We start from the raw sequence: 18,359 nt of genomic DNA on the forward strand, positions 1-18,359 counted from the left end.
ATCAAGCAAACCGATCTGACAACCAAAGAAAAAAAAATACAAAACTAGCAAAAGGTAGTGCAATCAAAAAATCGAAACACAAAACAACAACAATTAGTAACAGAAGATTAGGTTACGAAAAAACACGGAAGGCACCAAGTGGTGTAATAAAGCTACTGCTACAAACAAGGGCAACACTCGACCACCTAACCCTTTACCTTAATTCTCAACCTCCACGCCTTCATATCCATGGTCATATCCTTAGTGAGCTGGAGCAACGCCATATCTTGTCTAATCATCTCTCCCCAATACTTCTTCGGCCTGCCTCTACCTCTCCGTTGGCCTCCCATGCCAGCCTCCCGCACCTCCTCACCGGAGCATCAATTCCTCTCCTCTTCACAGGCCCGAACCATCTAAGTCTCGCCTCTCGTATCTTGTCCTCTACAGGGGCCATACCCACCTTGTCTTGAATAACTTCATTTCTAAATTTATCTTACCTGTTAAGCCCGCACATCCACCTCAACATCCTAATCCGCAACCTTCGTCTTCTGGACATGGGATGTCTTGACCGACCAACACTCAGCCCCATACAACATAGTCGGTCTGACCGCCGCTCTATAGATCTTACATTTAAATTTTGGTAGCACATTCTTATCACACAAACACCGGAAGCGAGCCTCCATTTCATCCATCCTGTCCCAATACGGTAGGTGACATCCTCGTCAATCTCCCCATTCCCTTGTATAATAGACCCAAGGTACTTGAAGCTTTCTCTCTTAGGAGTGACTTGTGAATCAAGCCTCATGTCTTCGTCCTCTTCCTGAGTTGCACCACTGAACTTGCACTCACATATTCTATTTGGTCCTGCACAACTTCAAATCTATAGACTCCAAAGTTTGTCTCCAAACTTCTAACCTCTCGTTAACACCACAACATGTCTCGTCAATCAGTACAATGTCATATGCAAACAACATGTACCATGGCACCTCCGCTTGAATGTGGCGCGTCAGCACATCGATCGCAAGGGCAAACAGAAATGGGCTGAGGGCTGGCCCCTGATGCAGCCACATCACAACCGGGAAGTGTTTCGAGTCCCCTCCAACTGTCTTCACCCGGGTCTTAGCACCCTTCGTACATGTCTTGAATAGCCTAATGTATGCAACAGGAATGCCTTTAGCCTCCAAACATCTCCACAACACCTCCATCGGCACCTTATTGTAAGCCTTCTCTAAGTCGATGAACACCATATGTAAATCCCTCTTCCTCTATCTGTACTACTCCATCAACCTCCTAACAAGATGAATAGGTTCTATAGTCGAATTCCCCGACATAAATACGAATTGATTCTTTGAAATAGACACAATCCTCCTCACCCTCAGCTCCACCACCCTCTCACATACTTTCATAGTATGGGTCAGTATCTTGATACCCACGATAGTTATTGTAATTTGGATATCCCCTTGTGCTTATACAACGGGAACATCGTACTCCATATCTATTCCTCGGGCATCTTCTTCATCCTAACAATTACATTAAATAGCCTAGTTAGCTATTCCAAGCCTACCCTACCCACGCTCTTCCAGAATTCAACCAGGATTTTGTCTGGCCTGGTCGCTCTCCCTGCTCATCTTACGCATAGCTCCCTCTACCTCCGCTACTCTAATACGCCTGCAATACCCAAAGTCCTGATGAAACATAGAGTTTTCTAAGTCCCCCCAGCACAATGTTCTTATCCCCCTCGTTATTTAGGAGTTTATGGAAGTACGCCTGCCATCTCTGTCGAATCAGAGCCTCGTCCAACAACGCTCTACTTTCCTCATCCTTGATGCACTTTACTTGGTCTAGGTCACGGGCATTTCTTTCTCGCAACTTGGCTAACCTGTACAGTTTCTTGTCCCCTCCTTTTCCTCCAAGTTCTTCATACAAGCGGTCAAATGCGTCAGTCTTAGCCGCAGTAACTGCTAACTTTGCTTCCTTCTTAGCCACCTTATACCGCTCCATGTTCGTCCTCTTCTCCTCCTCGTCCATGATTTCCACAAGCTTCAAATAAGCCACTTTCTTGGCTTCCACTTTACCTTGGACCTCAGTTCTCCACCATCAGTCCCCTTTGCGGCCACTAGAAGGACCCTTCGAGACCCCCAATATCTCCCTAGAAGCCTCCCTAATGCAATTCGCAGTCGCGGTCCACAAACCACTCACGTCCCCACTACTCATTCATGCCCCCAAAGCTAGCAGCTTATCCCCCAACTCCATGGGCACTAGACTAAGTCAAAGCTCTCCACGTGATCCTAAGAAGACCATACGTAACCTTCTTTCTTTGCTTCCTCCTAATCCCCAAATCCATGACCAGGAGCCTATGTTGGGCCTTGAGGTTTTTACTCGGGATGACCTTGCAATCCATGCACAGACCTCTATCCGTCTTTTTGAGTAGTATAAATCAATCTCAGTCCTGGCTGTCGAACTTTGAAAAGTAACCAAGTGCTCCCCATTCTTTGGGAAACTCGAGTTAGCAATTATCAAATCAAACGCCTTAGCAAAATCCAGCAGTGAAGTTCCTCCTCCGTTCCAAACTCCAAAATTGAAACCTCTATGAACATCATCGTAACCCCCAGATGCCTCCCCAATGTGGCCATTGAAATTGATTATAGGCTATAATTACGTATTTTAGTCGCTTATTACACTCTAATTTACTGCACTTTAATTGAGTTTGAGCTTTAATCGCTAGTGTTTTGCACTAATTGTGTATTTTATGCCTTGTAGGAGTAATTCCAAGCTATGTAGATGTTATGGAATGAATTCAAGTGATTTGGAGCTTTGAAGTCTGAGTAAAGCCCAAGGAATCAAGCCGGGATCGTGTTCGGGGATCAATGGATGATAGATAAGAACGAAACGGAGAATCGAGCGTGCATACGGTGCATTGTCTAGTAAAATGCACATAACTTTTCGCTCAGAACTCCGTTTGGGCTTCACAATATATCGTTGGAAAGCTATTTGAAAGGTCTACAACTTTTGTGATTTGCATTTTTGCGAATTCCCATTACTGCGTCGCGGGGCGCGCCGCGGCTATGGAAAATTCCTGCAGCATGTCAGAATCAGCTCTCTGAACTTCCCTACAAGCACACCGCATGGTGCGTCACCCCATGCGGAGCGGTAGTGAAAATTTTACAGAGCGATTGTCCTATTTCGTGCAGGAAAAGATATTTCTTCTGGGCCCGACCCTATTTGGTATAAATACATGTAAAATCGCTATTTTGAGGAGGGGGACACACTTTTGACACACTTTAGACCTAGGGAGAGCATGGAGCCGCCGAGGAGATCGGGGATTCAACCTAAGGAGGCAAGAACACACTAGGAGCAAGGCAGAGAATTCTTCTACGAGTTTTTCACTTCCTTCTTCCTGTTTCCATTATTGGTTATGAATTCTAGTATTGTAGTTATGCATACTATTATGAATAGCTAATTTGTTATCTAGGGTTTTGATGGAACCTATTGGAGGATGATTTTCCTGTTACGTTAATACAGATTTGCTGTAGTATTTTCTCTATTTGTTCAACTATGTTATTATTGTGGTTGGTTGGAGAGCTCTCAGTCGACTGTGCCTATTTAGTGTGTATTACTTGGGAGAGATTGCATATTTAGGTAGTTGTTGAACAACATCACTCCTAACGTATATGAGGGATCAATACAGAGGGTTTAAAAGTGGGATTAGGGATAACGAAACCTTGGGTGCGATCCGAGTGATCCGTACTTAATACCAGCTAGCGTAATTCGGGAGAATATGTCTAGTAAATTGTGGTAATTATTCGGGATAGAGTTATGACAGTCAGAGTGCTCATGATCGGTAGAGAAAACTTAGGCAAATTCATAGAAAATGTAGCGGAAAGGATTCCGACAATAGGGAAAATCATGACTCTAGACCTCCTTAATCTTTTCTTCAACCCTTAGTATCCCTAGTTGTTAATCTACTAATTTAATTTGTTAGTTAATTAGATACAAGAATCTTAATATTTATGACATAGGAATTGTTCGAGCTTGTCTTCTTAGCAATATTGAACAACTGTAGCTAAGCCTTAGTTCTCTGTGGGATTCGACTCCGGACTTGTAAACCGGATTATATTTGCAACGACCGCTTAGTCCTTTTTATAAGGCATAGTTGGGCGTGATCAAATTTTTGCGTCGTTGGCGGGGAACTAACGGTGTAGCTGTAGGTGTACATATTGCTAGGTTTCAAGTTTGAACTTTTATTTTATTTTATTTTATTTTTGTTTTTTGATTTTTTTTATTCTTTTTCTTTTCGTTTTACTTGTTGATTTGAGAACATGGCATCTTGGAATTATGAGAGTTTTGATGTTGGTAATTCTACTTTTGTGTCACGACACAAAATCCCTCCGAAGGAGTCGTGATGGCACCTAGTCTCGAAATTAGGTAAGCCTAACATTAATTGAAATAACATTGACATTTACTAGCTTCAAATTAAATAACTCTGAACAAAACACAAATTTTCCAAAATCGGTGGTATAAGTCATAACCCTTTCTAAGAGTAGTTATACAAAATAAATACAATACTGTTCCAGAATGAGAAGGAACCAATGGAATGTAAATACAAACGAAGGTGACTCCGAAGCCTGCGAACGCAGCAGCAGGTTGCCTTGAGTCTCCACCGCGACGACCCGCACAACTATTACCGATAAAATACCTGGATCTATACCCAAAAATGTACAGAAGTGTAGTATGAGCACATCATAGCGGTGCCCAGTAAGTATCAAGACTAACCTCGGTGGGGTAGTGACGAGGAACAGTCAAGACACCTACTGGTCAAATAGATAAAAGAGGATATGATAGCAAATACCAAGATAGAGGTAACGAAGTAATATCAACATGGAAGGAACAAACTACAATCAGTAGAAACAATAAAGGGAAACACGGATGGAAACGAAAGATAACCAAGTGGATTAACACCAACATAGCTGGAACACATACAAGTAAAAATGAACTCAAATAAGTAAGGCGATGTCAGCTCAATAAATCATATCATTCCTGATGCACAATTCCAGCCATCTCAAACTTGATGTCTCATATCATAACCTCAATTACCAAACCATTAGCACAACCAGCACCCTGTGCCTACATATTTCTATCTCACTTTGCACAACAAATTTCTCATGTTACTCAGTCCATAGGGTCCATAGCCAATGCAAATAGATGTTCATGGAGTCTCGTTTACATAACATAAAGTAGAGTACAACTTCTAAACCAATTAGGAACTCAACAAGAAAAGATGAACTTATTTTTAGAAATCATTTGAATAAAGAAAGTACCATTTTCAATTAAAATACAACATCGAATGAATTATTACTTTTAACATGGGATTTAATAAATTAACTTAGTAGAAATTCCTTTTTAAGTAAAATACAACCTCAGAAGGTTTAAGGGAATTTAATTGAGTAACTAATTGAATTAAAAATGAAACAATTATTGAAATTNATATATATATATATATATATATATATATAAATACGGCGAAGTATTGAAGACACTATGAGGTTCCATCACAAAGGATCACAACAGTAAAGGAATCTTAACAGTTAAAACACTTGAATTGATAACCACAAATGAACACAACACAAAGAAAGTGCACGGCATCACCTTTCATGCTTTATCACTCTTCCTCACCATATGCATAAATAGAAATGTGCACGGCATCACCCTTCGTGCTTTTACTCTCTCATAACATGGCACGGCATCACCCTTCGTGCATTAACTCTCATAATCATGGTACGGCATCACCCTTCGTGCATTAACTCTCATAATCATGGCACGGCATCACCCTTCGTGCATTAACTCTCATAATCATGGAACGGCATCACCCTTCGTGCATTAAATCTCATAATCATGGCACAGCATCACCCTTCGTGCATTAACTCTCATAATCATGGCACGACATCACCCTTCGTGCATTAACACTCACTCACAATATCATGCACGACATCACCCTTCGTGCTTTAGACTCTTCCTCACCCAAACAATAGAAACAATATATCCCGACAAGGGAATCAACAATAGAAACAAATACATCCCGGCAAGGGAATCAACTATAACCAATCTCGTTCCAACAGTTAACTTCACAAAATAAATCCCAACTTGAGTCAATACTCAACAATGGTCAAATACCAAGGAAATACCATAAGCCTAGTCCAACATGAATACTCATCAATTCAAGCATATAAAGTATGTAACGAGAATAACAACAGTCACAGTGTAAGACTCACGGAATAACCAAGAAGCGCAATAACCTTAACAAAACAACAAGATATATCAAGCACGTGATAACTACACCGGCAACCATAACAATTTGGACACATAGCATATATACACGGGGTCATAGAGGAATTCACAATTAAGAGATAACGAAACAATAAAGAGAACAACCATTTCAATTAAGGCAAATAAAGGCCAAGTAACAAGTAAGAGTTAGAGGCAAGCTAACAACATCGTACGGAGCATATAAAGGTAATTTAAGCAATTAGGAAACTCAATCATAACAGAATACTTCCCACATAATGAACATAAGGACCTAAGAACCCTAAAGGTAAATTTCCCACAAGTAAGTCCGAGCACACACTCGTCATCTTGCGTGCACGGACTACAAATAGCATAGAAGACTTAACTCCTAAGGGGTAGTCCCCCACATAAGGTTAGGCAAGATAATTACCTCAATCCGGCCAATTCAATACTCAATTTAGCTTTTCCTTTACCAATTCATCAATGCCCGGCTCAATCTAGCCAAAAACGACTTGAATACATCAATCAATGCAAGAGAAAATAATTTCAATTAACAAAACTATAATTCTTATACAATTTGCAAAAAGTCAACAAAAGTCACCTCCCCGGGACCGCACCTTGAAATCCGACAAAATTTACGAAAATCGAACACCCATTCCGCTACGAGTTCACCCATACAAATATTATCAAATTCTGATAACATTTGGTCCTTCAAATCATCATTTTACATTTTTGAAAGATTTCACAATTTTTCCCAAATTTTCCTTTAGATTCTCATGAATTTGATGTTAAATCTAAGATATAATCACAAAATATAGTTGGAAATTGATTAGAGACACTTACCCAATGATTTGGTGTGAAAATCTTCTCTCAAAATCGCCTAATCTCGGACCTAGGGTTCAAAAATATGGAAAAATAAAGCTAAGTCCCGAAATGGGAACCTTAATACCAGCCTCAGATGTCGCATTTGCAACATCAGGATCGCAGATGCGATCTCGCAAATGCGACATAAGTATCGCAAATGCGAAGGCTGGCCATATCTGATCAGGTCGCAAATGCGACTCACGTTTCGCAAATGCGAGCTCTGCAATGATCGCAAAAGCGATGGTTTTTATCGCAAATGCGGAGCTGTTGATCGCAATTGCGATGAAGTTGTTCGCAATTGCGAACTCCCCTGCCCCAGCTCGTCATCGCAAATGCGATGAGATCCTTGCAAATGCGAGAACAGACAGCAGAAACCAGAAGTTTTCTTCCAAACACTCCGAAACGTTTCCAAAACTCATCCGAGCCCTCGGGGCTCCAAACCAAACACCAACACAAGTCTGAATACATAACGCAAACTCGCTTGTGCGATCAGAACATCAAAATAACTTCTAGAAGCACGAATCGAATGCCAAAACGCATGAAAATCGCTATGAACTTCAAGAACTTCTAGAATTGCAACCAAGCGTCCGAACCATATCAAATCAACTCCAAACGACGCCAAATTTTGTAGACAAGTCCAAAATGACATAACGGAGCTATTCCAACTTTTGGAATCGCATTCCGACCTCGATAACACAAAAGTGAACTATGGGTCAAAACCTCTCCATTTTCCAAACTTCAACTTTTCCAACTTTCGCCGAAATGTCTCAAATTATCCTACGGGCCTCCAAATCCAAATGCACCCCTAAGTTTAATATCATCATACGAAGCTACTGAGATCATCCAAAACTCATTTCGGAGTTGTTTACTCAAAAGTCAAATTCTGGTCAAACTATCACCGCCTAAGCTTCCAAAACTAGATTTCTTCTTCCAATTCGACTCCGATTCATTCAGAAACAGATCCATGCACGCAAGTGGATATACATAATATGAATCTACTCGTCACCTCAGACTGTCGAACCGAACAAAATTGCTCAAAACGACCAGTCGGGTCATTACAGTTTGATCCTCCTAATGCTTATTGTGGAGGAAACCACCCATGGAAAAGTTATCAAAATATTCCCGAGAGCGAGTTTTGTGCACCAACTCAATCTTATCCATGGAATATGTGTGATATGTGTGGTGGTCACTTTCATGGTTGTGCTTATATTTCTTATCTTCCCCCAACCCCTTACTATGATGGTTCTACTTTTTCTTGTGAAGTTAATAGGAACAATGAACCCTGGGAAGCTGACCAGAAGGAGATAAAAGATATGCTAAAGCTGACCAACGATATGTTAAAGTGTTTCATGGAACTATATGATAAGAAACCGCTGCAGATACAAATGCAAGAGGCTACTATTCACAACTTGGAGTCTCAAGCGAATAAATCAATTGAACCTTGTAAAGCACAACAAGTTGACATTGTGGATAGTAGCCAATATGAGCATGAATTGGCTGCAGAAACTGCCATTATACTGGAGGATTTAAAAAAATACGGGGAGGAGCTAGAGGGGAAGGCCAGAGTAGAACACCAACAATAAATCGAACTATATTTTGAGGATGCCGATGTCGTAGAAGAGATACTAGAGTCAACCAAGGATATTGAGGATACATATTTAGTTGACTCTAGTGTCATTAGTGTTAAGGATGTTGACAATCCCAATGTTTATGTAGTTGAGCGCAACGGTCCACACTCCAAGTATTTTTCTACATTGTGTTTTGATGATGATATGAAAATAGAGTCGTCCGAGCCACTTGAGGAGTTAAGGAGTAAGGAACAAGATGCCTACATTTTGGAGTTCTTCTTGCCAGAAAGCCGGGAATGCACATCTCATCCAAAGGACAAGTAGTGTTAAAAATACTACATTGTTTTATTGGGCCAGTCAGATCCGTTCTACCGTCCCAGGAGCATGATCATAGAGCATAATCAAAACTTGGGGTCCAATTCATTAGTTCGAAGCGGAGGCAGAAAGTGATTCGCGTCGTGCCGCGAAGTTAAATCAAGCGCTTGTTGGGAGGCAACCCAGCTTTACTGCTTTCTTTAATTTTTTTATTGTATTATTTTTATAGTGTCGATTTTGTTTTTTTAGGAGCAGGGAAAGAAAAGATATTGGAAGGATGCAATCGCAAACCAGATGGTTGGAACTAAGTGTGAGGTACCCGCACGAAGGACCAAGCCTGGGAGAAGTCTGAGTACCCATGAGCTGCTAGTGTTTCGGCCTTTGGCCTACCAGGGAGTTTCTTTTACCCTCTTATTAGTTATGGTGTGCATTGGGGACAATGCAAAATTTTAAGTGTGGGGGTGAGGAGATTGTCTGGGTGACTTTCTATGCTTTTTTACAAGTGTTAGTTTAATTGAAAATTGTTTTTTTTTAAAAAATTGGACTTTTCCCGACGATGGATCTATTAGAAAATTTTCTTGATGGATTTAAGTTGAAATGAAAAAGAAAAAAAGATTTTTTTTGTTAGGTAGTGTAGCAATTACCCCTTGTCTTTGTGCCGCGGTTCTTTTCCTAGGGTTTTGTTTGAATCGGGTGTAGTTAGTTCTTTTTTTGGGAGTAGGAGCCATAGTGATATGAATTGAATTGAAGCAATATCTCTTGACTTTGTTATACCTTGAGAATAGTGAGAACTTTGGCTGTGACACTTAGGCTCAGTTGTTGACTCTTGTAGAAGTACCTTAAATTATATGATCTTAACTTTGCTTAAATGCTTTGATTAGAATGTCTTAATGAGTCCAATCTTGAGTGAGTTATGTGCCATGTGTGTGTGAGGTTTGGGTGTTTTTCTGTGCATTGCATTTGATGCATAGAACTTGCCCGTGTGTTTGCAAAGCAAAATAATAGTTTTGTTCAGTCTTGGCAGTGAGATAGGCATTTCTTTGTTGAGCCATATATATATATTTTACCCGCCTAATTGTTATCTATCGTAGTTAACCTCTTTGATCCTGTAATCCTGTTTCTTTGTCTACCACATTAGAAGCCTTACCCATTTGTTTGAATTAACCATTTATTTGAACCTTTTCACCACTCATGAGCACTTGAATTGTTATGAACTTTGTAAAAGTTAAAGTGTGGGGTGGTTGGTTCGGCTTTTGAGTGGAACTAATGAGATAAGGAGAAATGTGCACTGTTTTGAAAAAGTAAGAGCCACTTGAATTGGAAAAGAAAAAGAAAAGAAAGAAAAAAATAGTTGTATTGTTGCGAAAAATATTCATTGATAAGAGGTGGTTCTTCATATAATTATGCTTAAAGAAGTATGAGGGTAATATACATTGAAGTGAAGGTGGAGTTTTTGTTTGACATAAGTGGGGTTTTAAATGTTAAAATGTATGTATTAAAGTGCTTAGGGAGGTGTAGTCATGTCACGACCCGGATTTCCCACCCTCGGGAGTCCTGATGGAGCCTACTCGTAAAAGCTAGGTAAGCCAACTATTAAGATTCTACACATTAACAATCAATTCAAACAGTTATAAACAGAAACTAAAGTTAAACAGATAATAAATGCGGAAGAGTTATAACATGGTCAAATAATCCAATACAAGTCTACCCACGGATCTGGTGTCACAACTTCACGAACATCTATGAGTTACTACAAATACTGGTCAAAAAAGAAAGTACAACTATTCTCGGAAGGAAACGAGACAGCATAAAACTAAAACAGGAAGGGGTATTTCAGGCTCTGCGGACGCCAGCAGATCTACCTTGGTCTCCTTGGACTTATAACGACCTGACCGGTCATTTTGAGCCCTAGCGCACCGATCAACAGTTCGAGGCTATGAGCAGCTTCAATTCAGGTATTATACTTGTACGCGGGGTCGGAATTAAATTTCGGGAAGTTTGGAGTTGACTTGGAGAGGAAATTCTCATTTTGGAAGCTTTAAGTTGAGAGAATTGACTAGGATTTGATTTTTGAGTAAACGACATTGGAATCGGGATTTGAAGGTTCCAGCAAGTTCGTATGATGATTTTGGACTTGGGCATATGTCCGGATCGGGTTTTGGGCGACCCGAGAGCGTTTCGGTGCCTATTGTGGAAGTTAACATTTTGGAAGAAATTTCATAAGTTTGGGTTGAAGTGCATTTCAGTATTATCGATATCCGTTTGGGATTCCGACTCTAGGAGTAGCTTCGTATGGTGATTCTGGAACTGGGAGCGCGATCAGAAGTGAATTCGGATGTCCGTGGAGCATTTTGGAGCCATTTGGCTAAAGATAGGAATTTGAAGGTTTTTAAGAAGTTTGACGGGAGGTGAACTTTTTGATATCGGGGTCAGAATCCGATTCCGAAAGTTGGAGTAGGTCCGTAATGTCGAATATGACTTGTGCACAAAATTTGAAGTCAATCGGACGTGATTTAATAGGTTTAAACATCTAAAGTAGAAGTTTGAGATTCTAAAGTTCATAAAGTTTGGATTGGAGGTCCATTTGTGGTTTTAGCATTGTTTGATATGATTTGAGGCCTCGAGCAAGTCCGTAATGTGTTTTGGGAATGGTTGGTATGATTGGATGGGGTCCTGGGGGCCTCGAGTGGATTCCGGATGGTTAACGGATCAAAAATGAAATTTCGAGAAGTGCTGAAGCTGCTGCTTCTGTCATAACCGCACCTACGGTTGGTGGACCGCAGGTGCGAGACCGCAGTTGCGGTCCTTCTATCGCAGAAGCGGCCCAGGGCAGGCCAGGCCAGGAACCATAGAAGCGGCTCCGCAGATGCGGCCTGGAGATCACAAAAGCGGTCCCAGCTCCTTAGGCCAATTTCGCAAATGCGGTCCATTTCTCGCAGATGCGGTCCCCTGACCGCAGAAGCGGAAATGCTGGAGGCAGTGAGGTTCTTTTAAATCAGGGGTTGGGTTCATTTCAACCCTATTTTCTTCCATTGGAGCCAATTTGGAGAAACTTTGAGGTGCCATTTTCACCACCAAGCATGAGGTAAGTAATTTATGTTAGTTTTGAGTTAAATACATGATTATATACGGATTTGGACATGGAAATTTGTAGAAAACTTGGGGTTTGAGGGAAAACCTAGAAAATTGATATTCTTGGAATTTGACCACGATTTTGGGTAGGGAATTAAGATAAAATCATATATTTGAGTTCATGGAGTCATGGGTAAGCTTAACCTTCAAAAAATTTCGGAATTCGAACACGTGGGCCCGAGAGCATTTTTGTCAACCTTTCGATCGGGGTTAAGAATTGTTATAAATTGGATTAATATGAGTAGTTTATCATATATTAATGAATTTGCATAATCATTGGCTAGTTTTGGGAGTATTTAGCATCGATTCAAGTCTTCGGAAGGGCGTGGAATGCCGGTTATGGATCTTCGAAGCGAGGTGAGTCTCCTTTCTAACCTTGTAAGAGGGAATTGTCCCCCTAGGCGAAATAATTGGTTATGTGCTCCTATTTGTGGGGGCTAAGTACGCACAAGGTGACGAGAGTCCGTGCGTAGCTACTAATATGTGAAAGTCCGGGTAGTCTAGGACCCAAAAAGCATGCTATACTTGGAATATCTGTGATCTTATTGACAGTTGAATTTCTTAAATCTTATCGAATTGGTAAATGAATTTCTATGAGGATTAAACTTCATTTTCTTAAATCATTAAAATAGAATTGGCTTTTATTTGGATAAATGTTCCCCGATAAATTCGTAATTTGCTGTTTGAGCATGTATCTATGTGTACCTGCGTCGCATGTATGATTCGCGAGCAGGGTGATTGTTTAGTTAAATTTGACCGCGTCGCATGTGTGATTCGTGAGCGGGGTAATAGATGCATCTATGGTTCGTGCCGCTCGACCCTCGGCAATGCACAATTTACATTTCTATTGGATCGGGCCGTACGACCTCGACATAAATTGTGCATGCTTGTATTGCTTGCCTTGAGATTTATTGATATTGCTGTTTGCTCTCCCAACTTGAGATAAATGCTAATTAATGGATTGTGAATCCGGAGACTTTTAATAAAAAAGGAACTTTTCCCTGTTTCGCGACTCATTTGAATTTACTGTCGTTCTTAATAAATCTATGATTCATCGCATTAATAATATTATTATTGGACCATTGGTAAGTGTCGAAGTTGCCATCTCGTCTCTACTTCTTCGAGGTTAGGCGGGATACTTACTGAGTACACGTTGTTTTCGTACTCATGCTACACTTGCTGTGCATTTTGTTGCACAGGTGCAGGTACTTCTAGTGGCCTACTGGGCGTTGCAGTATGGGTGACACGGAGACTAGGTGAGCTGTATTTCCTCGAGGCGACCCCCGGCTAATATAGTCTCTCTCAGATTTTTTTTTACTTTTTGTCCAATTTGTGTTCCAGACAGCTGTTGTACTTTATTCGGTTTCTTAGAAATTGCTCATGCACTTGTGACACCGGGTTCTGGGATGGTTATAAAGTATTTTGCATCAACTGCTTATTATTTAATTTGATTTGAGACGATTATCTTTTTAAAATGGTAAATTTGAAGGAAAAATCATAGATTTCAAGAGTATTAAAACGAGGATTTAATTAAGTATTTGGTTGGCTTGCCTGACAGTGGTGTCCGGCGCCATCACGACCCTTAGTGGATTTTGGGTCGTGACAGGACTGAAGGCAGCTACCTCAACTACTCAACGGGTCCGATACCAAAATCTACACAAAAGAGTGCAGAGTGTAGTATTAGTACAACCGACCCCATGTACTGAGTAAGTGCCGAACCTAACGTCGGCGAAGTAGTGACGAGGCTAGGACAAGACAATCATATATACCTGTGCAGATAAATCATATACAACAGAAACATAATAACAGAAATCAACAGAATAAGGTGGGGAGGGGACATGCTGCGGGAAATATCATATTCTAACACCAAACCAATAAGGAAGCATAATGAACATCGTATATAAATCAACAAGAATAATGAAACAGTAACACGTGGACGGCATCACCCTTCGTGCTTTTACTCACGTCCTCACCATATGAATAAACAGAAACGACACATAATCATGGCACGACATCACCCTTCGTGCATTATTTCTCACGATATCGGCACGGCATCACCCTTCGTGCATTAACTCTCCAATCATGGCACGACATCACCCTTCGTGATCGGCACGGCATCACCTTCATGCTTTACACCCGCTCACAATGTCATGCACGATATCACACTTCGTGATTTACATTTTCCTCACCCAAACAATAGAAAACAATATGTCCCGGCAAGGGAATCAACAATATCAATAATAATATCCCGGCAAGGGAATCAACAATATCAACAATAATATCCCGGCAAGGGAATCAACAATATCAACAAAACGTCCCGGCAAGGGATTTAGCAACAATCAATCTCGCTTCAACACTTTCTTTACAAAATGAAACTTCAATTTGAGTCAATACTCAACAATAGTCAATTACCAAGAAACTTTCATAAGCTTTGTTCAACAATTTTTAAATTCATCAATTTGAGCATGATCGATACATAATAGAGTCACAACAATCATGGTATAAGACTCACGGGCATGCTTGACACCAACATATAGATACTCGTCACCATACCTATACGTAGTACTCGATACAAACACATAGCAAATAGACCACAACTCCTATTCCTTCAAGCTAAGGTTAGGCCAAACACTTACCTTGATTGCACGAACAAGATTAAGCCTCAGCTACCGCTTTACCTCTTGGTTCCACTTCCAATTCGCTTGTATCTAGTCACAAATTACTTAACGATATCAATAAATACTAAATAAACCAATTCTAATGCATGAAAATAGATTTCCCATTGCTTTCCCCAAAAAGTCAAAAAATTGACCCCGGGCCCGCTTGGTCAAAACCCGAAGTTCGAACCAAAACCCGATCACCCATTCACTCACGAACTCAAATATGTAATTAGTTTTGAAATCGGACCTCAAATTGAGGTTCAAATCCCTAAAATTTGAAAATCCTAACTTCTACCCAAAAACACCCAATTTCCCATGAAAACCCTAGATTTTGAAGTGAAATCATGTAAAAAGATATTATAGATTGAAGAAAATAAGTTAGAAATCATTTACCTATGATTTGGGGAAGAACTCTCTTCAAGAAAATCGCCTATGCGATGTTTAGGTTGACCAAAGTCAACCTTAGTCAATTTTAAAGGCCAATTTCATTATTTTTCTAAAATTTCACATAAAAGCTTTCCGGAAACGCGTCCACACTAAAAGAGGTTTTCAAGGCCTCGGAACACAATTTTGACTTCTAAAACAAGAGATGACCTTTAGGGTCATCACATTCTCCACCTCTAAAACAACCGTTTGTCCTCGAATGGACATAGATAAGTACCTGAGTCGGTGAAAAGATGAGGATATCGGCTCCGCATATCGGACTCGGACTCCCAGGTCGCTGCCTCAACAGGCTAACCTCTCCACGGCACATGAACTGAAGGGAAATTCTTTGATCTCAACTGACGAACCTGCATGTCTAGAATGGCTACCGACTCCTCCTCATCGGTCAAGTCCATGTCCAACAGGACAGTGCTGAAGTCTAACACGTGGTATGGATCGCCGTAATACTTCCGAAGCATGGACACATGAAACACTGGATGCACTGCTGATAAGCTCGGTGGCAACACAAGTCTATAATCCACCTCTCCCACTCGATCGAGAATCTCAAAAGGACCGATGAATCCAGGGATTAGCTTGCGCCTCTTCCCAAATCTCATCACGCCATTCATGGGCGACACCCGAAGCAACACTTGCTCTCCGACCATGAATGCCACATCACGAACCTTGCGGTCGGCATAACTCTTTTGCCTGGAATGAGCTGTACGAAGCCTATCCTGAATGATCCTAACCTTGTCCAAGGCATCCTGTACTAAATCCGTACCCAACAATCGAGCCTCTCACGGCTGAGACCACCCAACTGGCGATCGACCATATAATGCCTCATAGGGGGCCATCTGGATGCTCGACTGATAGCTGTTGTTGTAGGCAAACTTCGCTAATGGCAAGTACTGATCCCACGAACCTCCAAAGTCAATAACACATGCTCGGAGCATATCCTCCAAAATCTAAATAGTACGCTCGGACTGTCCGTCCCTCTGAGGATGAAATGCTGTGCTCAACTCGACCCGAGTACCCAACTCACGCTGAACTGCCCTACAGAAATGCGAGGTAAACTGCGTACCCTGGTCAGAAATAATGGACACGGGCACACCATGAAGACGAACAATCTCCCAGATATAGATCTCAGTTAACCTCTCTGAAGAATAGGAGACTGCCACAGGAATGAAATGCGCTGACTTGGTTAGCCTATCAACAATAACCCATATCGCGTCGAACTTCATCTGAGTTTGTGGGAGTCCAACAACGAAGTCCATAGTGATACGCTCCCACTCCCACTCAGGAATCTCAATCTTCTGAAGCAAACCACCAGGTCTCTGATGCTCGTACTTTACCTGCTGACAATTCAAACACCGAGCTACATACGCAAAAATATCCTTTTTCATCCTCCTCCATCAATAATGTTGCCGCAAGTCCTGATACATCTTAGCGGCACACGGATGAATAGAATACCGAGAACTATGGGCCTCCTCTAGAATCAACTCACGAAGTCCATCCACATTAGGCACACAAATACGACCCTGCATCCTCAAAACTCCATCATATCCAACTGTAACCTGCTTGGCACCTCCGTGCCGCACTGTATCTCTAAGGACAAGCAAATGAGGATCATCATACTGCCGATCTCGGTACGCTCAAATAATGAAGAACGAGCGAATGTGCAAGCTAGCACACGGCTGGGCTCAAAAACATCCAACCCCACGAACTTATTGGCTAAAGCCTGAACATCCAAAGCAAGCGGTCTCTCACCGACCGAAATATACGCAAGACTACCCATACTGGTTGACTTCCTACTCAAAGCATCGTCCACTACATTCGCTTTCCCCGAATGATACAAGATGGTGATATCATAGTCTTTCAAAAGCTCCAACCACCTCCTATGCCTCAAATTGAGCTCCTTCTGCTTGAACAAATACAACAAACTTTATGATCCGTGAACACCTCACATGACACGCCATATAAATAATGCCTCCAAATCTTTAGCGCGTGAACAATGGCTGCTAGCTCCAAATCATGAACTGGATAATTCTTCTCGTGAATCTTCAACTGTCGTGAAGCATATGCAATAACCTTGCCATTCTGCATCAACACCGCACCAAGTCCAATACAAGATGCATCACAATACACTGTATATGGCCCTGAACCCATGGGCAAAACCAACACCGGTGCCGTAGTCAAAGCTGTCTTGAGCTTCTGGAAGCTCGCCTCACACTCGTCCGACCACCTGAACTGGGCACCCTCCTGGGTCAACCTAGTCATCGCCAAACCCAAGAAACTCCGGATCTCTATAGCTGATGTGGGTCGAGGCCAGTTCTTGACTGCCTTTATCTTCTTCGGATCCACCTGAATACCCTCTGCTGATACAACGTGGCCCAAGAATGCAATTGAACTCAACTAAAACTCGCACTTCAAAAACTTAGCATACAACTGACTGTCTCTCAGAGTCTGAAGAACAACTCGAAGATGCTGCTCGTGCTCCTCTCGGCTGCGGGAATAGATCAAAATATCGTCAATGAAGACAATCACAAAGGAATCCAAATAAGGCCTGAACACTCGGTTCATCAAATCCATGAATGCTGCTGGGGAATTAGTCAACCCAAATTACATCACTAAAAACTCGTAATGCCCGTACCGAGTGCGGAAAGTTGTCTTAGGGACATCGGATGCCCTAATCCTCAATTGGTGGTAGCCAGATCTCAAATCAATCTTCGAAAACACTTTGGCACCTTGAAGCTGATCAAACAAATCATCAATCCTCGGCAATGGATACTTGTTCTTGATGGTGACCTTGTTCAACTGCCGATAATCAATACACATTCTCATCGATCCATCCTTCTTCTTAACAAACAATACCGGCGCACCCCAGGGCGAGACACTAGGTCTAATGAAGCCCTTACCAAGAAAGTCCTGCAACTGTTCTTTTAACTCCTTCAACTCTGGCGGGGCCATACGATATGGCGGAATAGAAATGGGCTGAGTGCCTGGAGCCAAATCAATGCAATAGTCGATATCCTTGTCGGGGGGCATCCCCGGCAGGTTTGCAGGAAAAACCTCTGGAAACTCACGAACAACTGGCACAGAATCCATAGAAGGAACCTCAACACTAGAATCACGCACA

The 18,359-nt window shown here is 41.6% G+C and overlaps 1 protein-coding gene across 1 annotated transcript; it reads right to left on the bottom strand.

Moving 5' to 3' along the window:
- On the bottom strand, window positions 834-1,226 carry LOC109227651. Its single transcript, XM_019392850.1, has one exon. It carries the CDS (start codon window positions 1,224-1,226, stop codon window positions 834-836), a length of 393 nt encoding a protein of 130 aa, XP_019248395.1.

This window comes from Nicotiana attenuata, chromosome 6, assembly GCF_001879085.1.
Source record: "Nicotiana attenuata strain UT chromosome 6, NIATTr2, whole genome shotgun sequence".
In the NCBI taxonomy this organism is placed as follows: domain Eukaryota; kingdom Viridiplantae; phylum Streptophyta; class Magnoliopsida; order Solanales; family Solanaceae; genus Nicotiana; species Nicotiana attenuata.